This window comes from Bos grunniens, chromosome 3 (assembly GCF_055505025.1).
Source record: "Bos grunniens cultivar Pamir isolate PY7600 chromosome 3, Bosgru_T2T1.0, whole genome shotgun sequence".
Taxonomy (NCBI): domain Eukaryota; kingdom Metazoa; phylum Chordata; class Mammalia; order Artiodactyla; family Bovidae; genus Bos; species Bos grunniens.
Genome location: NC_141167.1, coordinates 106,344,679 through 106,371,877, shown reverse-complemented (window position 1 = coordinate 106,371,877; position 27,199 = coordinate 106,344,679). Strand labels below are relative to the sequence as shown.

General features: G+C 38.5%; 1 protein-coding gene and 1 long non-coding RNA gene across 20 annotated transcripts in view; one reads left to right on the top strand and one right to left on the bottom strand.

The window, feature by feature from the left end:
- ASH1L (ASH1 like histone lysine methyltransferase) overlaps window positions 1-25,779 on the top strand; it is a 207,762-nt gene extending 181,983 nt beyond the window's left edge. For all 19 annotated transcript variants that reach the window (XM_086393216.1, XM_086393204.1, XM_086393214.1 and 16 more), the window contains 16 exons: window positions 3,811-3,919; window positions 4,355-4,519; window positions 4,681-4,775; window positions 6,384-6,541; window positions 10,362-10,514; window positions 12,433-12,487; window positions 12,570-12,702; window positions 13,879-14,127; window positions 15,102-15,188; window positions 16,456-16,546; window positions 17,055-17,193; window positions 17,306-17,478; window positions 19,787-19,953; window positions 21,108-21,148; window positions 22,404-22,705; window positions 23,324-25,779. In XM_086393216.1, coding sequence (XP_086249342.1) covers window positions 3,811-3,919; window positions 4,355-4,519; window positions 4,681-4,775; window positions 6,384-6,541; window positions 10,362-10,514; window positions 12,433-12,487; window positions 12,570-12,702; window positions 13,879-14,127; window positions 15,102-15,188; window positions 16,456-16,546; window positions 17,055-17,193; window positions 17,306-17,478; window positions 19,787-19,953; window positions 21,108-21,148; window positions 22,404-22,705; window positions 23,324-23,415 — 2,209 coding nt within the window. In that variant the 3' untranslated portion in view covers window positions 23,416-25,779. The remainder of the gene's footprint in view (window positions 1-3,810; window positions 3,920-4,354; window positions 4,520-4,680; window positions 4,776-6,383; window positions 6,542-10,361; window positions 10,515-12,432; window positions 12,488-12,569; window positions 12,703-13,878; window positions 14,128-15,101; window positions 15,189-16,455; window positions 16,547-17,054; window positions 17,194-17,305; window positions 17,479-19,786; window positions 19,954-21,107; window positions 21,149-22,403; window positions 22,706-23,323) is intronic.
- Window positions 25,124-26,933, bottom strand: LOC147376651 (uncharacterized). Its single transcript, XR_015161129.1, has 2 exons — window positions 26,796-26,933; window positions 25,124-25,178 (listed from the first exon to the last, which is right to left on the bottom strand). It is a non-coding gene; the product is annotated as an uncharacterized LOC147376651 (long non-coding RNA).
- Window positions 26,934-27,199: the final 266 nt, after the last annotated feature.

Genomic DNA, 27,199 nt, shown 5'->3' with positions numbered 1-27,199 from the left:
ATGGCATTATTTCATTCTTTTTTAGGGCTGAATAGTATTCCAGTGTGTGTGTGTATGTGTGTGTGTGTGTATACACTACATCTTCTTTATCCATTTATCTATCCATGGACATTTAGGTTGCTTCCATGTTTTGGTTATTGTGGATAGTGGTGCTATGAACATAGGGCTATATGTATCTTTTTGAATTATAGTTTTGTCTGGATATATGCCCAGAATTGGGATTACTTAATCATGTGGTAATTCTATTTTTAGTTTTCAGAGGAACCTCCATACTGTTTTCCATAGTGGCTTCACCAACTTACATTCCCACCAACAGTGTAGGAGGGTTCCCTTTTCACATGGGAGAATATTTTCATATACTTGGGATAGATAAAATTATCTTAAACAGGATATAAATAGCACTAAAGATAAAAGAACTGATAAAATTAACGATTTCTAGTCATCCAAAGGAAACTTTGAGTGTAAAAGCACACCATACACTGAGAAAGGGGTATTTACAATGTGTTTATCTGACAAAGAACTTACTTCTGGATGAAATTTGGATGAAATTTTGGATGAAATAAAGACAATACAATTTATAAAAAAGGTAATAGACATGTCAGAATATAAAAGTGGTCAGTAATCAAAAGGTGCTTAATATTTTAGTCATCAGAGAGAAATATTTATTAAGCCATATTAAAATTCAAAGTGTTAACAAGGATTTAACACAATGTGAGTGGTCTGTTGTGTTACTGCTAGTGGAACTGTAAATTGGTATGACAACTTACAAAAGATGTTTGTACCTACCAAAGCTAATAAACACATCTAGTAAACTAGCAACCCTACTCATAAGTGTATCCCCAACATAAATGAGTGTTTATATTCAAAAGACAGGTGCAAAAAAATAAAAAAGACATGTGCAGGAAATGTCCACAGAAATTTTTTTATAAGGCTGTGCCACACAGCTTGTGGGATCTCAGTTCCCTGACCAAAGATTAAACCCAGGCCATAGCAGTGAAAGCCCAGAATCCTAACTGCTAGGCAACCAGGGAATTTCCCAGAAAATGTTTTTTTTATAATAATAGCTCAAAACTGAATATAGTCCATTGTTTATCAGCATTAAAATAGATCAGTAAATTTTGCTAAATTCATATAATGGAATACTACACAGCAGTATAAAGGTATATTATAATAGAGGGCAACATTGAGTCAAAGAAGGTAGGCATATAATTGTACATAAAACTATATATTCTGTATGATTCCATTTAATTAAAGTTTAAAACAGATGAAACTATAATCTCTATGGGGATAGAGATTAGAATGGTGGCAATTCTTTGGGGGAGGGTACTGACTGGGAAAGAGGTTACACAAGTGTAGAGATACATAGAATTCAACAAACTATACATTTAAAATTTTGTATTCTGTGTAAGTTATGCCTCCCTCCCATGTTTTTAATACAATATATTTTAGTATAGGATCAAATTTTAAATGTTATGGTATGGAACAAGGGTCAGCACTCTTGGAATGTGGTGGTGTGCCAATAAAAATTTAGAAAGACCTGGGGGAATTTGTCTGCCTCCATAGTTTCCCAGCCACTGGCATAGACTAAAATAAATGGGACCTAATCAAATGTAAAGCTCTTGCACAGCAAAGGAAACCATAAACAAAACAAAAAGACAACCTAGAAACTGAGAGAAAATATTTGCAAATGATGCAACCACCAAGGGCTTCATTTCCAAAATATACACACAGCTCTTATAACTCAATTACAAACAAAAAAAATCAGTTGGGCAGAAGAACTAGACATTACTCCAAAGAAGATGTACAGATGACCAAGCATTTGAAAAGATGCTCAACATTGCTAATTATTGAAGAAATGCAAATCAAAACTACCAACAAGGTATCACCTCACACTGGTCAGAATGGCCATCATTAAAAGGTCTACCAGTATCAAATGCTGGAGAGGGTGTGGAGAAAAGGAACCCCTCTTATACTGTTGGTAGAAATGTAAATTGATGCAGCCACTATGGAAAACAAGATGGAGATTCTTAATAAACTAAAAGTAGAGTTGCCATATGATCCAGCAGTCCCACTCCTGGGCATATACCTAGAGAAAACACTTAATTCAAAAATGTATGCACCTTAATGTTCTTAACAGCATTATTTACAGTAACTAAGACATGGAAGCCATCTAAGTGTCCATCAAGAGATCAGTGGAGTTTGCAGGGCGGCAGTGGAGACACAGGTACAGAGAACAGGTTTGTGGACCCAGCAGGGGAAGAGGAGGGTAGGACGAATGGAGAAAGTGGCATGGAAATATATACACCACCATATGTAAGATAGATAGCTAGTGGGAATATGCTGTATGACTCATGGAGTTCAAACCAGTGCTGTGACAACCTAGAGTTGTGGGATGGGGTAGGAGGGAGGTTCAAGAGGGAGGGGACATTTAAAGATGAATGAATAAAGATGTGTCTATATGTATGCTGTGTGTGTGTGTGTGTGTGTACACGGACATAAAAAAGAATGAAATAATGCCATTTGCAGCAACATGGATGGACTTAGAGATTATAATACTAAGTGAGGAAGTCAGAGAAAGAAAAATACCACATGATATCACTTATATGTGGAATCTGGGCTTCCCTGATGGCCTAGATGGTAAAGAATCTGCCTGCAATGCAGGAGACTGGGTTTGATCCCTGGGTCAGGAAGATCCCCTAGTGAAGGGAATGGCAACCCATTTTAGTATTCTCATCTGGAGAATTCCATGGACAGAGGAGCCTGGCGGGTTACAGTCCATGGAGTCGCAGAGTCGGATACTACTGAGCGACTTACACCTTCACTTACGTATGTGGCATCTAAAATGTACAAATGAACTTATTTATAAAACAGAAACAGACCCACAGGCATAGAGAATCTTAAAATTTTCAAAGAGGATAGGGATGGGGAAGGATAAATTAGGATTTAAGGATTTGCAGATATAAACTACTATATATAAAATAGATAAACAGGGCTTCCCTGGTGGCTCACTGGTAAAGAATCTGCCTGCCAATGTAGGAGGTAGGGTTTCATTTCTGATTCAGAAAGATCCCACTTGCCATGGAGCAGCTAAGCCTGAGAGACACAACTGCTGAAGCCCACACACCCTAGAGCCTTACTTCACAATAAGATGTGCCACTGCAATGAGAAGCCCTCGTGCCACAACCTCTGCTCACCACAACTAGAAAAAAGCCTGTGCAGCAACAAAGACCCAGCAGAGCCAGAAATAATTAAACAATAAAATCCTACTGTATAGTACAGGGAACTGTATTCCGTATCCTGTGATAAACTATAATGGAAAAGAATATGAGAAAAAGCACTCAGTAAACGTTAGCTAAAATTATATGTTACTCTATAAAGCATCTAGAAAAGTACATGATACCTTATTAATAAAGTAGATAAAATAGAACAAAAGAGACACTTGCGTACAGGTTAGAAAGGTGGAGATCAGTAGAAACTAGAAGATTTTTATCCATAGGAAATAATTGTAATTTGTTTAGTAAGTAAACTAATGCCCTATGTTAAAAGGACTTCGAATACCAAGCAAGAAAAGTTTGACCTTTGACAGCAGAAAGCATGTTTTCCAGAAAACTAGTTTAGGACTATTAATCTGTCAGTATTATACAGACCTGATAGAAGAAGAAAGAGATTAAAGATGGAGTGACTGGCCAGGAAACTTGAATGATTGGATACAGAAACAGAGGCAAATTTGAAATCAGTATACCAACCTTTCTGGTTCTCAGGCATGGTATTATGAACCTCTGCCTTTAACTCTTGTCCCTTTCTCTATAGGTCTGTTAATGGAGTGTACCGGATTGGACTGTATGCTCTTAAAGATATGCCAGCTGGTACTGAACTCACTTATGATTACAACTTTCATTCCTTCAACGTTGAAAAACAGGTAAGAATGATAAATTCAAGAGGGAGTTTGAACTTTATAATAGTACTCTATATTAACATGAGCCTTCGGTGAACATTACTGATTCGTAGCCACTAAAATACATTGGAAAAGATTCACTCTTTGTTCCACTTATCTAGGATACATATGTCACAGTTATTCTTTCAGAACTCTGTAGAAGAGACTGTTCAATTATTTTTTGTCTCCAGTCAGTTCTTAATTTTTCTCATGAAGTTTTTCCAAAATTTAATCTTTCCTTTCTACTACAGTGGAAACCATTTGTATTTATTTTACTCACAATGAGACAATGAGTTATGTTCCTCTGTATGAAAATTTCTTGATTCAAACTTACTATTGGGTGTCCAGATACTCAGGCATTCTGTTTAAACTTTTAGATTAGACTTCAGACTAAAAACGTTATTCTCTTTCCCTTCAAAGCAACTGTGTAAGTGCGGCTTTGAGAAATGTCGAGGAATCATTGGGGGCAAGAGTCAACGCATGAATGGACTCACCAGCAACAAAAGTAGCCAACCAATGACCTCACATAAAAAGTCTGGACGGTCAAAAGAGAAAAGGAAGTCTAAGCACAAGCTGAAGAAAAGGGTAAATAATAATCTCATGGTTTTCTCCAAATATCTGCATATAGGCAATTAATGAAATAAGGGATGTACCAGAGGGTGGCATCTTTAGAGTGGTTTTGTATTCTTTGAGGTGATTTATGATTTATCTTATTTTTCCTGCAATCTAATCCATCTGTTTGTTAGAGAGGCCACCTCTCTGAGGAACCCAGTGAAAACATCAACACTCCAACAAGGTTGACCCCTCAATTACAAATGAAGCCAATGTCCAATCGGGAGAGGTAAAAAGAAAATTTTCTTATCTGCACTCTTTAAATTATGTGACTTGCTTGACAGTTTAAAAATTATTAAACATGTATATAGTTGAGACATTTGTTTTTTGCAGGAAGACTTTAAACAAGCATTCAGGGGTGAACTTGGGTGGAGGAAAGAACTTATTTCTAACTGAAATTTAACTTTTTATTAAAATGCGACTGTAGGCCAAAGAAAAAAATGTGTGTGTGTGTGTGTATGAGTTTGTCACCAATATTTACAGTTTTGTATGTGTTACAGATATCTCAAAATATCATTCACAAAAAAAAAAAAATATCATTCACATTCATCTCTACCTTAAAATTACTGTGGTTATTAAACCCACCACTAGATCTTGTCATGTGTTTAAAATTAATGTTCATTTCTATATCACAACTTCAGGGTTTTTGTTTAATATTCTGCAAACTGTATCTTAGTTTATTCAGTTTGCTTTTAATCCTATATACTAAAAGTTACTTAAAATTTTAAATACTTTTAGTTAACATTGTTGAGAGGAGGATTACATGTGCTTCACCAGACTGCCAAGGAATGCATGGCACAGAAGAGATTAAGAATCCCTGTTTTGTTGATAAATTAACAGAGCAATAAAAAGAATCTTTAGTAGTCATCTTTGCTTTTCCCTATATTGAGATATTTGTCCATGTCTGAAGTAAGAGAAATAAATATGTATGTCCTATTTTTCAAATTGTCTTAGGACATTTCCTGCATCTTCCCTGACTATGTATTCCAGTATCTTAGCAAGTTCATCCTTATCTGTAACTTTACCATGATTTTAGCCCCTTTCATCCTATTTTCACTTTGAATCATAGAAATTTTACATTTCAGTAAAAGAAGGAAGTCCAGTGGTCTCTTCTTTGGCTGCATAGCAGCTGAGGTTGCTTTTTAAAACTCCTTATGCCCAGGCCACACTTCAAACCACTTACATCAGAATTTTCAGAAGTGGAACCCATGTATCAATAGTTTGTACAACTCCCCAAGTGATCTTAATGTGCAGCTAAAGTCACAAACTATAATTAGTCTAGCCTCCCTTTACTGAGGCCCATAGTTTAAGACTTAAGGTCCCATCTGTTTACATGTTTGTTAGAGTGAAAATCAAATTATGGAATCATCAAAATTGTGTAGGATTAATCAAGATGCATATAATTCATTTAAGTTTAGAGATCCATGCAGTAGCACTGTACCTGATATCTTAAATATCTTTACCTACATCTGACAGTCCAGTTCTCCTTGTTACAGCTGACCCTAAACCTATACTTGATCTTGGCAAATTCCTTTAGAATTCTACAAATACTGCATAAAGCTGTACGTTCAAGTCAACATGCTTCAGTTGCCAAAATTGTTGCAGCTTTTAGGTGGTATTTGTCAGATATTTGTAAATATTATAGAGAAATGTTTTGTGTTATGTGAAAAAAATCAAGATGCAAAACTGAATAATGTTTCTCCATATGTAGTTCTCTTTAAAATAACTGGTTTCACTGATAAACATTTATATCATCATACCAGTGGCTTAGAGTAAACATGTAGTTAATGTTCATTGGATGGATGAATAAAGGAGCTCCTTTCTTCCTTCCTTATAGAAACTTTGTATTAAAGCATCATGTGTTCCTGGTCCGAAACTGGGAGAAGATTCGGCAGAAACAGGAGGAAGTAAAGCACACCAGTGATAATATTCATTCAGCATCATTATATACCCGTTGGAATGGCATCTGCCGAGATGATGGGAACATCAAGTCTGGTAAGGACCAGGAGACGTTCTTGTTAGTTTACAGGTATCAGCCCACCATAACCTATCCATCCCAGCACTAAACTTCTTTATCTCTACTCTAAGGAATAGGAAGAAACCCCCTTCCATCAGCCTTCCAGACATCACCTACAGTCTTATAATTACTAGATATAGTGGATCTTTTGTGTTTAGGATCCTTTCCTACCTAGAAAATAACTTGCAGACAGGATAAACAGTGATGCCAAATGCAGGAGAAAATTACATTAGTGTTAATTTCAATACTTTGTTCTCCTCCACATTGAGATCAGCATTATACAGAGATGTTCAGATTTTCTTTTTCTGACTTTCATGAGTGAATAATGTACCAGTACTCCAGAGTTCAGATCTGATATCCAGAACAGACCTTAAGAAGAAAATTTTACATATCCAAGCATCCTTTATAACTGAAAATTAAGAATTAAAAGCTCATGCTTTTTTTTTTTCACACCACCCTTCGGCTTGAGGGGTCTTAGTTCCCCAACTGAACAGGGATCAAACCTCATGCCTTCCTCAGTGAAAGCACAGAGTCCCAACCACTGGATCACAATGGAATTGCCCTCATACTGTTCATTTACTCTTTATTTCCCTCATAAGGAAGCAAGAAGTTCCCTGGTGGTCCAATGGTTAGGACTTGGTGTTTTCACTGCCAGGGCCCAGGTTTAATCCAAGTTCAGAGAACTAAGATCCTGCAAGCAGCACAAGATACCAGGGGAAAAAAAGTAGAAGCAGTCTGCATGGTGTATAAGGCAACATGTTGAGTAGGGACTAGATCGATTTAGAAATTTGCCCAAAATCTTGTATCTTCTCAGTGATTTGATTGGCATAAATTCTGTGAACTTACTTTCCAACTAGTTCAAGTCTTCTGAAAATAACAGCAGTTATTTCCTGAGTATTTATTATAGGTCAGGCACTGAGCTAAAACATATTAAAGGGTTATTCCATTTAATCTACACAGATTACCTCTTGAGGGAAGTACAGACATTGTACTTACTTTACTGCACTTTGCAGATACGGTTTTCTACAGATTAAAAGTTTTGTGGCAACCCTGTTTGGAGCAGTCTACAGTGCCATTTTTCCAAGAGCACTCTGTCCCTTTGTATCCTCACAATATTTCAAATTTTTTCAATAATTGTTACAGTGATTTGTGATTAGTGATCATTGATGTTACTATCGTAATGGTTTGGTGGCACCTCAGACTGTGAACTTAATAAATGTTGTGTGTGTTCTGACTGCTCCGGCTGGCTAGCCTTTCTCTGCTACCCTCCAGCCAACCACACCCCATCTCCTGGCTCTCTCCCTATCTTTGGGCTTCCCTAACACCTAAAATACAATAGTATTGAAATTAAGCCAACTAATAACCCTGCAGTGGGCCCTAAGTGTTCAGGTGAATGGAAGAGTTGCACGTCTCTCACTTTAAATCAAAAGCTAGAAATTAAAAAAAAAAAAAAAAAAGCTGGAAATGATTAAGCTTAGTGAAGAAGGCATGCTTAAGCGAAGACATACTAAAAGCTAGGTCTCTTGCACCAGTTAGCCAAGTTGTAAATAGAAAGGAAAAGTTCTTGAAGGAAATTAAAAGTGCCACTCCAGTGAACACACAAATGATAAGAAAGTTAAACTGCCCTATCTTGGGTTTTTTGTTGTTGTTTTTTTGTTTTTATTTTTTTATTGATGGATAATTGCTTTACAGAATTTTGTGCTCTATTTTTGATATGGAGAAAGTTTGAGTGGTCTGGATAGAAAGTCAAACCAGCCACTACATCCTCTTAAGCCAAAGCCTAATCCAGAACTGTCTTCAGTTCTGTGAAGGCCTAGAGATGTGATGAAGCTGCAGAAGAAAAGACTGAAGCTAGCAGAGGTTAGTTCATGAGGTTTAAGGAAAACTCTCTATAACATCAAAGTATAAGGTGAAGCATCCAATTCTGATGTAGAAGCTACAGAAAGTTATCCAGAAGATATGGCTAAGATCATTAACGAAGGTGGCTACACTAAACAACAGATTTTCTGTGTAGATGAAATACCCTAATACTGAAAGATGCCATCTACTCTGCCTTTGCTCTTTTAAAGAAATGAAGTGAAAGTTGCTTAGTCGTGTCCGACTCTTTGTGACCCCACGGACTGTAGTCTGTGGAATTCTCTAGGCCAGAATATTGGAGTGGGTAGCCTTTCCCTTCTCCAGGGGATCTTCCCAACCCAGGGATCAAACCCAGGTCTCCCACATTGCAGGTGGATTCTTTACCAGCTGAGCCACAACAGAATCTAGATAATAGCACATCTGTTACAAAGTGGTTTACTGAATATTTTAAGCCCTCAGTTGAGACCTACTACTCAAGAAAAATTATTTCCTTTCAAAATACCACTGCTCATTGACAATGTACCTAATCACCCAAGAGCTCTGATGGAGGTGTGCAATGAGATTAATACTGTTTTCATGCCTACTGGTACAACATCCACTCTGCAGCCTGTGGATTGAGCAGTAATTTCCCTATTCAAGTTTTATCATCTAAGAAATAACATTTCATAAGGCTACAGCTGCACAGATACTGAACTTCTGATGTATCTGGGCAAAGAAAATTGAAAACTTGGAAAAGATTGTAGAGCCCATTAAGAATATTCATGGTTCACAGGAAGAGGTCAAAATATCAACATTAATAGGAGTTTGGAAGTCATGTCCAAACCTCATGGATGATTTTGAGGGGATCAAGACTTCATTGTAGGAAGTAAACTGCAGATGTGGTAGAAACAGCAAGAGAACTAGAATTAGAAGGGGGACCTGAAGGTGTGACTGAACTGCTGCAATATTGTGGTAAAAAAGAAAGTGACTTTTTGAGATGGAATCTACTCCTGGTGAAGATGCTGTGAAGATTTTGCTGAAATGGCCCAAAGGATTTAGAATATTACATAAACTTAGTTACTAAGTCAGGGGCAGCAACAGTGTTTGAAAAGGTTGACTCCAATTTTGAAGTAAGTTCTATGGATAAAATGATAACAAAGAGCATTGCATGAAGAAAAAAGAGTATTGCATACTGCAGAGAAATCGTTTATAAAAGAAAGAGTCAAAGATGTGGCAAACTACACTGCTGTCTTATCTTCGGAAATTGCCTCACCCAACCCATCCTTCAGTAGCCACCACCCTGCTCAGTCAGCAGCTATCAGTATCAAGTCAAGACCCTCCACTAGCAAAAAGATATAACTTGCTGAAGACTCAGATAATGTTTAGCATTTTTTGGCAATAAAGTATTTTTTAATTAAGGTATATAAGTTGGTTTTTTAGGCATAATGCTATTGCACACTTAATAGACTACAGTATAGTGTAAAGATTTTTTTCACATGCATTGGGAAACCAAAATCTCTGTGTGACTCTCTTTTTTGCAGTATTTACATTATTGTAGTGTTCTGTAACAAAATCTGCAGTATCTCTGAAGTGCCTGTACTACCACTCTTCGCATTTTATAGTTGAGAAGCTAAGACACAGAGTTTAAGTATCTTTCCCCAAATCAGACAGTAGTGAGGCCAGAATTCAAAAGCAGACACAAATATCTGAAACCCAGACTTGGAACTACTATACTCTGTTGCAGCTGGCCATTAGTAAGGTCCCTCTAAATTGTAGGATTTGTCTCTCTAGTAAACCCAGTGTTTTCTTATTTTTTTTAAGGAGGAAAGAAAAAACTCCATAACCACTAATCTGCTTAGTCACTTCAAGAAAAATAGAGAAAATAGCAGGAATCCATTACAGAAGAGAAAGCCACATAGAGCTCCTCTTTTCCTGAAACTAATTTTTACTCTGTCCTTCCAGATGTCTTCATGACCCAGTTCTCTGCCCTGCAGACTGCTCGATCTGTTCGAACAAGACGGTTAGCAGCAGCAGAGGAAAACATTGAAGTAGCTCGGGCAGCTCGCCTAGCCCAGATCTTCAAAGAGATCTGTGATGGCATAATCTCTTATAAAGGTACCCCAAATTCTTTCTCCTCAGCTTTTTTAAAAAATTATATCACTTTGTTCACCTGAGGTATCCAAGACCAGGAACGCATAACAATTTAGGACTGTGATTTTAGGTGGTTTACTTAGTTCTTCATTTGTCAGAGTATAGAATTATAGGACTAATTACAGTCTTCAGGAATTGTTGTCTCTGAATCCTTAGCTGTTTAGGTTAATTTTTTGTATTTATTGGAATGTTATCATAGTTAAGCACTATATTTAAAAATCACATATTTTAGCTGTAGGATAGAAGTAGGTCTTTGTCTTGAATATAATTTTCCTGAATGAGGCAGTGAGTTAGCAATTTAAGAAAAAAGTATTAAAAACGTATGACATCGGTGGTTCTTATCTGTTGATTGACAGATATCTTTGAGAATAAAGTTGTGGACTCTTACCCCAGAAAAATATTATATACCTAATTTTGCATATATTTTAGAGGGTTCACAGGCCCTTTCTACATTAAGGAAAAGGATATAAAGTTACAAGTAAATTACTTTTGAAGCATTTTCATGCAAACATTTACCCCACTTTTCCTTTTCTAAAATACATCTTTTGGATTTGTGTTAAGGGTAAGGGTGGAGAAGGGGAGAGTTTTTTGATTTAGGTCCGTAGTTTGGTAATGCACATGACTTTTTCTAACCACGAAATTTGTAGATATTTAAAATTAGAAATTTTAACAAATAATTGCTGCTTTTGCCTTCAAATTTTTTTCTGTTTTTTTTTTATAATTGAAGTATAATTGATGTACAATATTATATAAGTTACAGATGCACAGTATAGAGATTCATAATTTTTAGAGGTTATAATCCATTTATAGTTATAGAATATTGGCTATATTCTTGTGTTGTACAATATATCCTTGTTGCTTACTTTGTACATAATATTTTGTACGTTCTTAATCTGCTACCCCTATATTACCCCTCCCTCATTCGTTCTCCCTACTGGTAATCACTAATTTATTCTCTATTATCTCTGAGTCTTTTGTTGTTGTCCTTGTTAAAATCCGCCTTCAACTTTTGCTTCCTTCCTTTCCCTAAATTCTGAGGAATTTGATTTTCTTTCTCTTTTCTTTCTCTACTATTTATCTTCATATTTTAGTGGTTTTTTGCCATTTGTTAACCTCAGCATAGAGGAAGGGCCAGACCAACCTATCCTAATATGTAAAGTTTTGTGACACCTGTTCCGTTTACACTCCCTAAAGATCACACTCTGTGTTCTCAACCAGCCCTATCTGATCTAATATGAAATTGAAGTAGATGTATCTGTATGTCATTATATTCTAGGCATGAAACAGTAGGCTTTTTCTCTCTGTGTAATGAGTTATTAGAAAGTAAGAGAGCAAGTGAGAAGCAGCCCCACAACGTGAATTTTATTTTTGTAATACAGACCAACTGTTGCAAGAAAATGGATTCCAGAAAATATTTACAGTACTGAATTATTCATTATCTGGAATCAAGTTGAATCCAAACCAACAGAGTACTATTAACTGTGGGCAAATAGTAAGAACTGGAAAACATTTTTTGAATGTAGTTGAGTAGGAATTTGCCTTAAGCATACTAGCTGCTACGTTAAGTTCCCATATCTCATTTTTCTTAGGAAGTTTTCATTACCCAGCTAATGCTGTTTTACATTTCAAGTGTATACATACATATACACACACACACTGTATCTTTCATATTTCAGGTAATCCTGAATGTATCTTCTGATCTCTGCCTTTAATTACCCACATTTCTGAAAAGTCTTTTCATTTTTCACTGATCTCAAAAAAAAAACATATTTTTTTTTTTCCCCTAACTTTAAATTTTGGGGATTCTGCTTTTTCAGTTAGGAGTTAATACTTGTCTCCCTGTAGAGTCAGTCTGTCTACTAAACCTTGCATTTTTTTGCAGATTCTTCCCGACAATCACTAGCAGCACCACTTTTGAACCTACCCCCAAAGAAAAAGTAAGTTTACATATGTGGGAATCATCCGAGTTTTAGAAAGGTCCTAAGTGTACCAGATTGACACCCTGGCTTTATGTTACAGGAATGCTGATTATTATGAGAAGATCTCTGATCCCCTAGATCTCTCCACCATAGAGAAGCAGATCCTCATTGGTTATTATAAGACAGTGGAGGCTTTTGATGCTGACATGCTCAAGGTCTTTCGGAATGCAGAGGTATTTTTCACTGACTTCAGACAGATTTAAGAAGTTTGTTCTGAAGAGGTCTATTGTAGAAGTTTAAGATGTTTACCTTCTTCTCCTAGCATCCTTCATATTTCTGGTTAAGAAAGGCAGCAGTTTTTATTGTGTACCCTTAGGGTAAATTGTGCTTACTTGAAGTGCCTTGCTATGTGCCTGCTAAGTCACTTCAGTCTTGTCTGACTCTTTGCAACCCCATGAACTGTAGCCCACCAGGCTCCTCCGTCCACAGGATTCCCTAGGCAAGAATACTGCAGTGGGTTGCCATAGGGTTATAGTTTTCTAAATATTGGAGATATAATAAATGGAGATAATAATACGACTAGAATGAAAGGTTAAATCATACTCCCAAAACAATTTTTGTAGAAACTTAGTTTCGTGTTGAACCTTTACATTTACGTAGTAGACATTTTCTACATTTAAGTCGTATCTGTAGGCTCTACTCAATAATTATATGTGAAATACACAGAAACATGTATAGGCAAATAAATACATATCTTAAGGATGAATCGGCATATAGTACACTAATATATTGTAGAATAGGTGAAGCTCATTGGGGAGAGGTGGGCTTGAATTGATACAAAGAAGATGTAGAATATTGTATGATACATAGAGGATATTTTTCAGTGATTTTGAAATACCTTGGAGAGATGTTTGAAGGTCAAAAGAGACTACAAGATGACAGAGGAATTGAGACTAAAGACAAGAAATGTGAGAAAAACAGACAGATGGGAGAAGAATTGGAGCAGTCTTGAATTGTTACATGCTTTCTCCTGAACCCAGCTTCCAAATATATTTAGACTTATAGCTTTGTGTCCCTAGTATCTATAAAACAGAGGTAAACGGAGAGATTCTCCACATTATTCTTGTGGTACTTAATCATGTTCCATGGTCTCTGTGTTTTTTATCCTTGTGGACAGTAAAGTCTGTGACAGGAGTTGAATGTCAGAGTGATAGAGCAAATGGGAAAATTACCATGCAGATTCTAATTTTAATTCATTTTAGTTAAATTTAAGTTGTTTTCAATTATCTGGCCCCTATATTTGATGGTATTAAAAATGTATTAACCAAATGGGAAGATAAAGAAAATCCTGCCACCTCTTCAGGTATATTTTTAAGCCAAACATAATATCTTTCTCCTGCTTTCTTCAGAAGTACTACGGGCGTAAATCCCCAGTTGGAAGAGATGTTTGCCGCCTACGAAAGGCCTATTACAATGCTCGGCATGAGGCATCAGCCCAAATTGATGAGATTGTGGGAGAGACAGCAAGTGAGGCAGACAGCAGTGAGACCTCAGTCTCAGAGAAGGAGAATGGGCATGAGAAAGACGATGATGTTATCCGCTGTATCTGTGGCCTCTACAAGGATGAAGGCCTCATGATCCAGTGTGACAAGTGCATGGTGAGAGTCAAGAGGTGAAGCAGAGGCCTAGTCCTGATGAGTGTGGTGACTATATTCAAAGCATCAGCCCCTGCCTCTTTTGACTTCGCTTGACAAGCTATTTATGAACTTTAACTTTGCCTCAGTTTCTGTTATCCCTTACTGTTCACCATATTGTCCTTCTCCTTTTTTATCTCTCTCTTTTATTTTTTCCTCCCATTTTTTCTACCTCCTGTTCTTTGTACCTGCTTTCCACTGCACACTTCTCATGTAATCTGGATCAAGAAGAATGATAATATTTAAGGCAGTGCTTTACCGGAAAAACACTAGGGGTACTACACTCAACATAGCATTAATGTAGATGGAATTCAATATATAGAGCTCCTGATGAAGGAGTCAAGGCCTGGATTTGAGCCCTAGTATCTCCATTTGATACATCTGAACTCATTACCTTATGTAAAATGGAACTATGAGTAACACATAGGATTGTTAGAATATAATTAGGTAAGGTTAAATAAAAACATTTTGTAACTATAAAGCTTTCCATAGTAGCCATATTATTGATGCATATTACTTTGTAAGTAATAGCTTGGTACTGTATTCGTTCATCCTTCTGTTCTTTATCTGTCTCCTTATTTTGTTTGCCCAGATCCATGTATTATAAACAGTCTATATACTTAGGTTAAGATACGTCCTCATTCTTTTCTCCTACTTTACCATTTATCTCTAATTTCTTACTTACCTCCTTAACCCCTAGTTCCTGTTTTACTTTACCCTGTCCTGTTGCTTTTCTTTGTTTTTTTGTTTTGCTTCACCTTGCAAGATCTTAGTTCCCCAACCAAGGATTGAACCCAGGCCATGGCAGTGAAAGTGCCGACTCCTTACCACTGGACTGCCAGGGAACTCCCGCAGATTTTTTTTATTCTTAGTCCCCAAGACTTCTCTCAGTGAGTCTAACTCCCTACATACACACACACTTCTTTTTTTTCCTGCAGGTGTGGCAGCACTGTGACTGTATGGGAGTGAACTCAGATGTGGAGCACTACCTTTGTGAGCAGTGTGACCCGAGGCCTGTGGACAGAGTAAGTTGCCTTCTGATAATACTCCAATCTAAAAGCAGGAGATGTGGCACATGGTATTTTATCTACCCTGCTCCTGATGTACTGGATTTCCTTTGATAAGTTATTCAGCCTCTCTGGGCCTGTTTCTTACAATTTCTTACGCTTTACATTGAGGGTAATAATTCTGCCCTTCCTTTTCTCAGGAGTGGGACAAAAGGAAGAATACTTAGAAATCTATGGAAGAAATGATACTGTATAAAAACCATGGTTTTTATAAACACTATCTACTATCCATAAAAGAAGTAGCTTACAAAGTTTAGAACTTGTGTACTCTAAATATCACTTATTTTAAGCAGTGTTTAAGGAAAAGAGCTCTGGACTCAGAGTCAGCAAAAAATTAGTCTCAGCCCCATGTTTTGTTTTGTTTGGGCCATGCTGGGTCATTGTTGCTACATGCAGACTTTCTCTAGTTGCAGCAAGCAGGGGCTCCTCTTTCATTGAGGTGTGCAGACTTCTCATTGCAGTAGCTTCTCTTGTTGGCTTCTCTTGTCCGGCTCTAGGGCATGCAGGATTCAGTAGCTGCACCGTTCTGGCTCTAGAGTGCAGGCTAAACAGTTGTAGAGCTCAGGCTTAGTTGTTCCACAGCATGTGGAATCTTCCCAGAGCAGGGAACAAACCCATGTCCCCTCCTCTGGCAGGAGGATTCTTAACCACTGGAGCACCAGGGAAGTCCTTAAGCCCATTTTTTAACAGTTGGTAGGTTGGGTAACTTGCCCAGTTATTAAATGGGTTTTTTCTTAGCCCTGCCATATTTATATGTGTGATCTTCTATAAAAGGAGATATTTAGGCAATATTTCTTAACAGTGGTGCTGTTGTCATTTTGAGTGGACCGCTCTTCAATGTTGTGAGGTTCACATTGCAGGATGTTAGGCTTTCTTGGCCCCTGGGCACTAAGTCCTAGTATAGGTTCCTCCAGTCATTGTGACAAAGTCCCCCTTCACACATTTTCAGATGCCCTTTAGATGGCACAGAGCAACTACAGAATTAGTGCTCCATAGGGTATAGTTTGGGACATTTCGTCTGTCAAGTTTGTCCTCTCTGTTTACTTTTTCAAGTTTAAAAACTCTTGATGACAGTCACCTGTTTTAATATCTGTGCTGTATTGAAATGACTAAGCAGTAAGTCCTAATTGCTTGGAGAGTCTAGGTTTTAGTTCTTTTTCTCCTGAATAGAGAGGCTGGAAATAGTAGTCACAGCCCTTATCTCTTGGCTTTCTGCTCTTACCAGGAGGTACCCATGATCCCTCGGCCCCACTACACGCAACCTGGTTGTGTCTACTTCATCTGTTTGCTCCGAGATGACCTGCTGCTTCGTCAAGGTGCATACACAGAAGCTGACTCTACTTGCCAAAGCTGACCCTTCTGAACAGTAGGGAGTATCTGCTGTCTGCATAATAGTCCTTGTCTCCATATACCTTTAATAGCAATAGAATATAGGTTTTTTAATATCCTCAAGTTACTTAGGCTTAATACATTTATCTTCACCAAATAATATTTAAGGTAGTGTTTTACAAACTGAAAAACATTATGCTAAAAATAAATTGGAGAGACCAGAGTGTTACAAAGCTAGTGTTAGGACTGGGAAAGACATATAGCATTCCAAGAGGTAGAAGACCTCCCTCCTGTCATTCTCATGGTCTCAAATTGATTCTCATCACCATTAGACTGCTGGTTGTAGTTACGTATTTTTTGTTTTAGATTTTCAGTTCTTTGTATGTAGACCTTGGGTGACACTAGTGAATACCTAGCGTAACTTATACAGGAATCATTTTAACCTTCTCCTGTGTTCTGTGCCTTCTGTGTCTTTAATCTCCTGTGCCTTCCTAGGTGACTGTGTATATCTGATGAGGGATAGTCGGCGCACCCCTGATGGCCACCCTGTCCGTCAGTCCTATCGACTGTTATCTCACATTAATCGAGATAAACTTGACATATTCCGCATTGAGAAGCTTTGGAAAAATGAAAAGTATGTGTTGAGGTTCTATCTCTTTTCTTCAAGCTGTACCCTACTAGAGCAGTGCTGGATAGTCACTACAATCTTGATAATTAAACTTCTCCCTTCTCTTTTTTTTTTAAAGAGAGGAACGGTTTGCCTTTGGTCACCATTATTTTCGTCCCCATGAAACCCACCACTCTCCATCCCGTCGGTTTTATCACAATGAACTCTTTCGAGTGCCACTTTATGAGATCATTCCCTTGGAGGCTGTAGTGGGGACCTGCTGTGTACTGGATCTTTATACGTACTGTAAAGGTGAGTGATTTGCGCTACCTGAAAAATAACCTCCTGGCTGCCGTTCATTCATCTACTGCTGCCCACTCCACACATATGGTCGCTCTCTGATAAAAGATTGTCCAAGGCTGGCTTTCAAGCTTCAGAGAGCTATATACTTTCTTTTACCTAGTGCTTGGTACTCAATAAATGTTAATTCTCCTTTCAATTTTAATTCATTTTTTTCATAGTGTGTATTTAGCACTCTATTAATACTTGTGGGAAGATAAGTTATTAGGGTGGTGCAAACATAATTGTGGTTTCGGACTTTGACTTTTAAATCATTATAACTAGGTTCACAAAATAGGAACCTTAACAATCAACACATTTTTGCCAACAAGAAGTAAGTTTGTTTATTCCTATAGCGTAAAAATCCATGCTTCGGGATTCAACAAACTCTTAGAAAGCATTTTCTGCCTCTTGCTGGTTGTGGAAGCATTTTCCCTGCAAAAAATTGTTGAGATGCTCAAAGAAGTGTAGTTGGTTGGCAAGAGGTCGGGTGAATATGGTAGATGAGGCAAAACTCCATAGCCCAGTTTGCTCAGCTTTTGAAGCCTTGGCTATGCAATGTGCACTCTGACACTGTGGAGAATTGGGCCCTTTCTGTTGACCAATGCTAGGTTTAGGCATTGCAGTTTTGGGTGCATCTTATCAATTTGTTGAGCATACTTCTCAGATGTAATGGTTTCACCAGGATTCAGAAGGCTGTCATGGATCAGACCAGCAGCAGACCAGCAGACAAGTGACTTTGACCTTATTTTGGTGCAAGTTTGGCTTTGGGAAGTACTTTGGAGCTTTTTCTTGATCCAGCCACTTAGCTGGTTGTCTCCAGTTGTCATATTAAGTCCACTTTTCATCACAACATCATAATCTAATAGAGAAATGTTTTGTTGTTGCACAGAATAAGAGAAGACAGCACTCCAAAACAGCAATTGTTTTGATTTGCAGTGAGCTTATGAGGCACCCACTTATCCAGCTTTTTCACCTTTCCAATTTGCTTCAAATGCCCAACCATAGAATGGTTGACGTTGAGTTCTTTGACTTCTCATGTAGTTCTCAGAGGATCAGCTTCGATGATTCCCCTGACTTGGTTGTTGTCAGCTTCCAATGGCTGGCCGCCGCACTCCTCATCTTCAGAGCTCTCATCTCTACAAACTTCTGAACCACCACTGCACTGTACATTTGCTAGCAATTCCTGGGCCAAACGTGTTGTTGATGTTGCAAGTTGTCTCCACTGTTTTATAACCCATTTTGAATTTGAATAAGAAAATCGCTTAAATTTCCTTTTTTGTGTAACATCACTTTCACTAGTGTAAAATAAATATAAACAGCAAGTAATGTCATTAGCAAAAAAAAACATAAACTAAGAAATGTGAATTAAAATGATGTATAACATAACCACACTTCAGAATGTATTTTAGTATCAAAGTTCAACAATGCAAAAACTGCAGTTACTTTTGCACCCACCCTAATACTCTTTTCCCCCAATGCCAAAATCCTTACGGCCATCATCAACTCGGTACATTAAATGAACAAAAAAAGCACAACAGTTTCATAAGGTTTGTGGCTAACAGTAGAATCAATCTAATTTCAGATTCCAGTTCCAACAGTTTTTACCTGTGTGCCCTTGGGCAAGTTATTTAACCTACTGAAAATAGGGATTAGTATCTATTTTAGAGAGTTTTGTAAGGATTAAATGAAATAATCTACAAAATCACTAAGCCCAGTTTATGGCTCACAGTAAAACTCACTATAAGTTAGTTATCATTAGAAGCAGACTTTAGTTTCCTAGGTCTTTCTGTTAGCATCGCAGCAAAATAGTCCAGAAGAATTCCTTGCAAAAGCTAAGTGCTTAAAGCTCCATGCTACTGATGACTCCTCCGTCCCCTACTTTATATAAAGTGTTCATTACCAAATGTGGTTCCCTCATTTGAAGTGTCATTCTTTTCTTATAACTTCCCCATGATGTGCTCTGTTTTTCCCCTGAAATGTTCTCTCAAAAATCCCTGCAGCACTCAGTCTGTGTTTCCGGTTTCTTTCCATCCTGTAGAATACCCTTTCACCTTTGATTCCCTTTCCCCTTTCTTTGACACTAGCGTCTCCTTTCTTTGACACTAGCGTCTCCTTTCTTCTGCAATCACCAAATCCTTACTTGTTCCCCCTCTCAAAACAGCTACCATGTTTCCCTGTTAGGAAGTCTCGCTTCTCTCCCACTGATACATGATGGGCAGCTCAGGGTGAGGGAAGGGAAAATAGGGGGAGTGTTCTTTAACAGTGTTTGGCCTCATAGGGAGACCCAAAGGAGTGAAGGAGCAAGATGTGTACATCTGTGATTATCGGCTAGACAAGTCAGCACACCTGTTTTACAAGATCCACCGGAACCGCTATCCTGTCTGCACCAAACCCTATGCCTTTGATCACTTCCCCAAGAAGCTCACTCCAAAAAGAGATTTCTCAGTAAGTCTCCTTCCTCTCTTCACTGTCAGGACAATCTAGTTCATGCATGGAATTCACAGAGAGAATTTTCAAGTGGCTCTCTGCTTCTTCACCCTGTTTCCATCCCAAACTGGAAAACACCCTCTCTGTGGATGTTTGAAAAGCAAAAATACATTCATTCTGTATTTCCTGGTGTGTGCTATGCCTCAGGGAATTGTTATTATATTTTAAATAGGTTTTCCTCTTTTTTTCTCTCTTACACCTCTTTACCATCTTTGTCCTTGAGCCCCATTTTGTAGTTTTTTGGTTTCTCACACCCATAATTTTGAGAAACAAAAAGAAAATAACATTGAGAAACCTTTGGTGAAAATAATTTAGTGCTTTTTATCCTTGGATTTAAATATAAGACATTATCACTATTAAGAAGAAAAAATTGTTATTATCCTACTACACAGAAACTAACTGCTGTTTTCATTTTCAACCTTTTTCCTGTGTGTTTGTTTTGTTTTTTTCAAATTGTTGTGAATATATTCCTCCAGTTATATTGTGCCATTTGTTATCATTTCATAAAGGTTCTGGTTATCCATCTGTTTGCTACAATGAAACCCTGGACTAAACTCCTCATCCATGAGTCTTTTTTTCAGTGGGCCTGTCAGAATTCAGAGTTGTCATCCCAGAATGCTTAGAAATAGTCTAACCAGAACGCAAACCTTTATGTCCCTATTTTTCCTAGTATTATTTTAGGATTTCTGTGAATCATATTTCTTTTATATTCTCTCTGCCCACGACCAGGCCCTGCCTCTCATTCTTTGGTCTTGCTTACTCACTGTCAGCTTTGAAATTCCAACCTTAACTTCTCAAAAGTTAGGATGGGACAAAAGGAATTGTGACCCTTTCCCTTCTACTGTCATTCTAGGCTTATAAAATGCTAAAAAAACAAAAAAAAACAAAAAAAAAACCCCGTTGTGGCCTACAGATTACTAGAAGGACTGAACTTCTGACCTTAAAACACAGTCCTCCAACTTGTAAAGGTTTTAGCCCAGTAGCGCCTTTTTTTCTTTACTTCCTTGCCTCCCCACCTCCTTTATCCTGAGTTAGCCCCAGATCATCTGATTCAGCTTTGCCAGCATTTGCAATACACTTACCAACTTACCACTTCAATGTCTTCTCTGCAGCCTCATTATGTCCCAGACAACTACAAGAGGAACGGAGGGCGGTGAGTCCCACTGGGGGGATGTGATTAACCAGTAGCTTGAATGGAGCAAGAGAATAGCCACTTACCCATTATCCCTACCCCTAGGATTGAAAAGTCTCTGACAGAGTAGCCCAATATAGTGCCAAGAATAATATGGAAGAACTGCACTTCAGTAGTTGTGGACTCTTTATGGAGCTGTATTTGGGGCAGGGAGGGAAATTTGTAAGGTCAGAGAAAGAAAATGATTTGGAACAGAACTCGACATATTTGGAAAAATCTCTCTTTTAGGTTTCTGAAAGCTTTCCCTAATACCTCAAGGTATATCAATTCTTAGGTCTTCAAGGAACAGAAGTAGCTAGAAGTGCATGGTTTTAGCTGAGCAGTTTGGACTCACAGTTTTTATTTGTGCTTGTTTTGTACACAAGACGGGTATTCTGGTGGAGGGAGGACCACACCCTGTGGCATGTGGGATCTTAGTTCCCCAACCAGGGATCGAACCTATGCCCCCTGCAGTTGGAAGCGCAGTCTTAACCACTGGATCACCAGGGAAGTCCCGAGATGGGTATTGTTACAGAAAGTACTGAAGGCACTTTTCAGTTTCCTTTTCTATTGAATGGTAGTGTAACAGTTACTTTACCTATATCAGTAGCTTTTTTCTTTTAGGAAATCAAATATATTTCTTAAAAAAAAATACCAAACAATAGATGAAAGAAGAAATTTAAGGAAAGTAAAAACTATGGGATTGCTCATTGTAGTTGGACTGCTGGTGGCACAAGGTTGTGCCGCACTTCTGTGTACTCGTGAAGCATTCAGAACTAGTCAGCGTTTTACCAGCTCCGGCCTATCCTATGGGTTCCTGAAAGAAAGAAGAAAAATTGTATTTTATAAATAGAAATTAAATTTCAGAGAAGAGTGGTAATTTTTTCAAAAAATAATAAAATGAAGACCATAGGGACTTCTCTGCTGGCCCAGTGGCTAAGACTCTGAGCTCACAATACATGTAGCCCAGATTCAATCCCTTGTCAGGGAACTAGATCCCACATGCCACAGTGAAGATCCTGTGTGCCACAACTAAGACCCCGTGCAGCCAAATAAATAAATGAAAATAAACATAAAAAAAATAATAAAATGAAGACCATAGCCAAGTTTCTTACATCTTGAGCCAAGGCTCTAACAGCTAGCCTACAGGATCCAGAGATCTTTTCCTTTCATCCCCCTTCCATCCCCAAGTGCCCTGCTTAGCCTTCCTCTCTAAATTCATATATCCTTCCGGCAGATCATCCTGGAAGTCTGAGCGCTCAAAGCCACCCCTGAAAGACCTGGGCCAGGAGGATGATGCTCTGCCCTTGATTGAAGAGGTTCTAGCCAGTCAGGAGCAAGCAGCCAATGAGATGCCCAGCCTGGAGGAGCCAGAACGGGAGGGAGCCACTGCTGAAAACAGTGAGAGTGAAAAAAAAACAGAGGAAAGTAGTCAAGAACCCCAAGTAGCCTGTACCCCTGAGGAGCGACGGCATAATCAACGGGAACGACTCAACCAGATCTTGCTCAATCTCCTTGAAAAAATCCCTGGGAAAAATGGTAAGTAAAATCAGGCTCCTAAGATAAATGCAATATTAGCAGAGAGGGAATGAAAAAGAGCAACTTCTGATTATTTGCCTAGAATGGAAAATATTCTTTAAGTGGCACAGGTTTTTCATGGGCCTGTTCTTAAATTCCTCTTGGGAATGAAACTGGGAGGTGAGAGGATCTCCTCACTGGAGGGCAGCTTATTTCAGTTTGGCCCGGCTGCTGCTGCTGCTAAGTCGCTTCAGTCGTGTCCGACTCTGTGCGACTCCATAGATGGCAGCCCACCAGGCTCCCCCGTCCCTGGGATTCTCCAGGCAAGAACACTGGAGTGGGTTGGCATTTCCTTCTCCAATGCATGAAAGTGAAAAGTGAAAGTGAAGCTGCTCCGTCGTGCCGACTCTTCGAGACCCCATGGACTGCAGCCTACCAGGCTCCTCTGTCCATGGGATTTTCCAGGCAAGAGTACTGGAGTGGGTTGCCATTGCCTTCTCCGTTTGGCCTGGAGGAAGACCTAAATTGCTGGTGGGTTGGCAAAGGACCCATTGAACTCCTGTGATTTCCTGAGAGCTCAAATCTGTAATAAGGAGTGGGAGGGTAGAGTTTGATGAGCCTCCTTGGTTCTGTTTTCAGCCATCGATGTGACCTACTTGCTGGAAGAAGGATCAGGCAGAAAACTTCGAAGGCGTACTTTGTTTATCCCAGAAAACAGCTTTCGGAAGTGAACCTCAAAGAATGCGAACATCAAGCATCTGGGATCCAGTGGAGCCTACAGTCCTGCCTCCTGTTCTCTGAGTGCAGACAGGGGTGGGAAGGGTCCGTCCAGCAAGGGGAATGGGGCCACGTCGTCGACATTAGGTACTTAGTAAACCTTGGAGCTAGTGGAGAGGAAGAGGAAGGGGATCTGTCTAGACAGTTCAGCTTAACTTGTTTTCCTCTCCATTGCTTCACCCTGAGGGTTAATAATGTAGGGTGGAGGGCAGAGCACATTGGGGATGACCAGAATCTTTTGGTACTTTATAGCACTTGCCCCTCCCCTCAGCTTGGGTTTCTCTGTGTCATCCTCTGATCTTGCAGGCACTGCTAAGAAGCTGCTTCCTATACCCAGGTATAACTCAGACTCCAAAGGGACAGGGACAGGATCCCCACCCCTACCCTGTCTGTTCTCTATAGGCTCCAAGAGCTACCCCTAGAGACCTAAAACACAAACAGTAACTGGGCCTTGTTCCAGATCCCTGACTAGGAAAAGTTTCTCTCGCCTCTTTTCCCCAACCAGGTCAAAGTAAAATGTGAGTTGACAACTCAAAGCACTTGTAACGGCTGCCCCTCTCCCTACCTCTGCTATCCCAAATGGAATCATGGAATAGGGAAGGCCCCCATGGGGTCAGAAGGGCACAGTCCTTATTGTAATTATTTTTGTTTTCACCTTCATAACCTGCCGACCATATTTTTTCTAAGAGAAGGCCAGGCCCCGCCAGCACATGTGCTGTTTATGCGCTGTGGTTCTTGTGTGTCTGCTGTGCTGTGCGAATGGAGATTCATTTCAAAGAAAAATCATTTTAAAACCTGCGTAAAAATGAACTCTAACCACCCCCCCAACAAAAGTCACTACATAAACTGTTGAGCAGTATTCACCTATCAGAGTATTTGTTGTGAGTGTAGATTATCAATTGAAAACACTACTTCTTGTTTTACTTGTACAGTTTTCAATGTCCATCTCTTAAAGAGACAGTGTGTTCTCCCTGCCCCTAGTCCCATCTTCCTTCACCTTTCTGATGACTTCATCTTCAGGAGGGATATCCAGGGTGTCACCTTCCTTCCCATTCACTTGACCAGGAGTTACCAGATAAATTGTCTCTTTAAAAATAAAATTTAAAAAGCTTTGCTTTGTTGTCTTCTCAGACATACATATGCATATATGTTTTAGATGTTCTTATAAGAGAAAAGATGGTTTTTAAATGTGCCAAGTTGTGTGTTGTATATATATATGTATGTATATATATATATATATCTGCTGCGTGATTAGTAAGCAATACAATAGTTAAACATTTCCCCATTACTTTTTTCTAATATTGGACCAATGCTGTCCTAATTGTACATTTCCTCTTAGGATGACGACGCTCTGACTTGTTTAGGTAGAAACATTGACCACCTTCCATTCCATTGAATCTTTCTTTTTCTCCTTTCTGTGTCAATCTTGAGGGAAAAAAAAAAAGTAAAAGAGACAGGGGATGCCAAAGATCCCCTTGAACAGAGAAAAAGCAGAATAAATATTTTATTAAAGAAAAAAGAGAATTAAGAAAATAGTTTGGAGTATTTTCTTACTGTAGAGAAGCACTGTACATTACTAAGAGACCTGGGTATAAGATACTCACGTGTGGAGCTGGGAAAATCGCATGTCCAAGCCCGATTGAGTGGTTTCTTTTGGTTTTCATTGCAGGGAGCCGGGTGGGAGGGAGGTGGGAACAGGGGCACTTTGGGGGGTCTCCTTTTAGTCAAAGCAGGAAAATGACAAGAAAGAGATTAAAATTCAATATTTCCTTTAATAGTGTTAAACACTAAAATTTTAAAAAAGTCTCAAAAAAAGAAAAAAGGAAAAAAAAAACTTTGTAAAATGAGAGAACAGAAGCAAAAGACACTACGCTCTGTCGTTTTATCTTTCTTTTGTTGAAAGACTAAAAACTGAAATGTTTTTTAGACAATCAAATGTTAGGTAAGTGCAAAAACTTGTTTTTTCTTACTGGTGTAGAAATTAATGCCTTTTTTTATTTTTCGGTTATTTTATAATAACAAAAGAACCCCCTAGCTGCCAGGCGGGTTTTGGTGTTTGAAATGCGGGGCAAAGCACTACATCACTGCAAATAGATACAGAGTTAGTCTGCATGTCTGTAGGCTGTGTGATTGCGGAAAATATAAATGCTGCTAATATATTTCCTTTTTACAAAAGCATATCTAAATAGATGATTGTTTTGATGTTAATCTTTGTAAATTATGTATTACCAATTTTAACATTGGATGTAATTGCATAAAAAGCTTGCATCTCAATCCTTGAAAGTCTAGTATTAAATGGAAAAAACTTTTCCTAACTACAGAGTGGTGAGCTTGCTATTTTTTTTCCTCTTTCCTATCCTCCATTTATATTCCCAGGATCTTCTCCATCCTGTTTCCAAAGAGATCTGCTTAAAACCACATCAGCATCCTAGGCCCCACATGGGCATGCTAACCACTGTTGACTGTTGGATAAAGCTTTTCCTCAGCACTACAGCCTCTTTGGTCTGGGCCAAGCCTAACCAATCAACATAATCATCCTCTACACCTGTACCCCTTGAACACACAGACATCTAATACTCTTTAACAACCTCTGAGGTTGGCAGTAAGTTTAGGCTACATTTTCTAGGCCACTATGTTAGACTGTTTCCATTGTAAGCAGTGTACATGTATTCATTTATTTCATCTTCATAACAGCCCTTTTGGTAGGTACCAAAACCAAATTTTACAGATGAGGAAACTGAAGCAACAGAGAGGTAAGTAACTCACCCAAGATCTTGTAGCTAGTTAATCCTCATAATAGTTCCCTGTAGTTATTCCCGTTTTCGTAGAAGTAAAAACTGAACCTCGGGAAGGTTAGGTAAACTTGCCAGATCATCCAGTAACTAGTGTTGGAGCCAGAACTCCAAAATCTTTTAAGTTCATCCGCAAGTAGGAAAGTGTCAGAAATAGCCAAAGCCTGACCCTACTAAGGAAGATAAATCCATTCCTGCCAACTGAAAGACCTAACAAACTCTTGTCCTAGACAGGAGTCAGACATTTAATCGTTGAGTTCAGCTGGAATACAGTTGCTCAGAAGCCTCAAGACAGTTGACTACCAGAGCTCAATCTCTACTCCTGCAAGAACTTAGGGCTTATCCCACTATTACACAACAGTCTATCCATGGCTGCAAAAACAATACCTTAGTAGTTAATTTAAGGTTTCTTTAATCTTTATTTAACTTTTAATATCCCTTTAACATCTACTTAAAGCTATTCTGTTTGGATAATATATAATGATAATAGCACAGAACTAATTTTATATCAATCTCTGTCCTATCTCAAGATGTTCTGTTACCTGATAACCATTAGGCTCCAGCTGCCAATATCACCAGGTCTCACTGATACTCTGACAATATTGTTCTAGGACTCCTCCCACTTTTGAGGATTACCCACTATAAAACCAAGCACATAGGGATAAGAGTCAGAAAAAAGGAGAGGGCAGGTTGAATCATAGGAAATGAAAGCTGTGTACAAGTAAAGGATTTCTGAAACTTTAGAATCATGGCCACCCCCCACGTACACCAAAGATCTCACTTTAAGAAATATTGGTCCCAAAGCATAGTCTTCCATATCTACTGTTTAATAACTTAAAACATAAAAATAAAACTTCTTTTGCAGTAGTAGTTTGCAATTGAAGAAGCTTCATAAACTTGAGTACTCCCACTCTTAAGAATATATTGAGTGACTAGGAATTCTCAG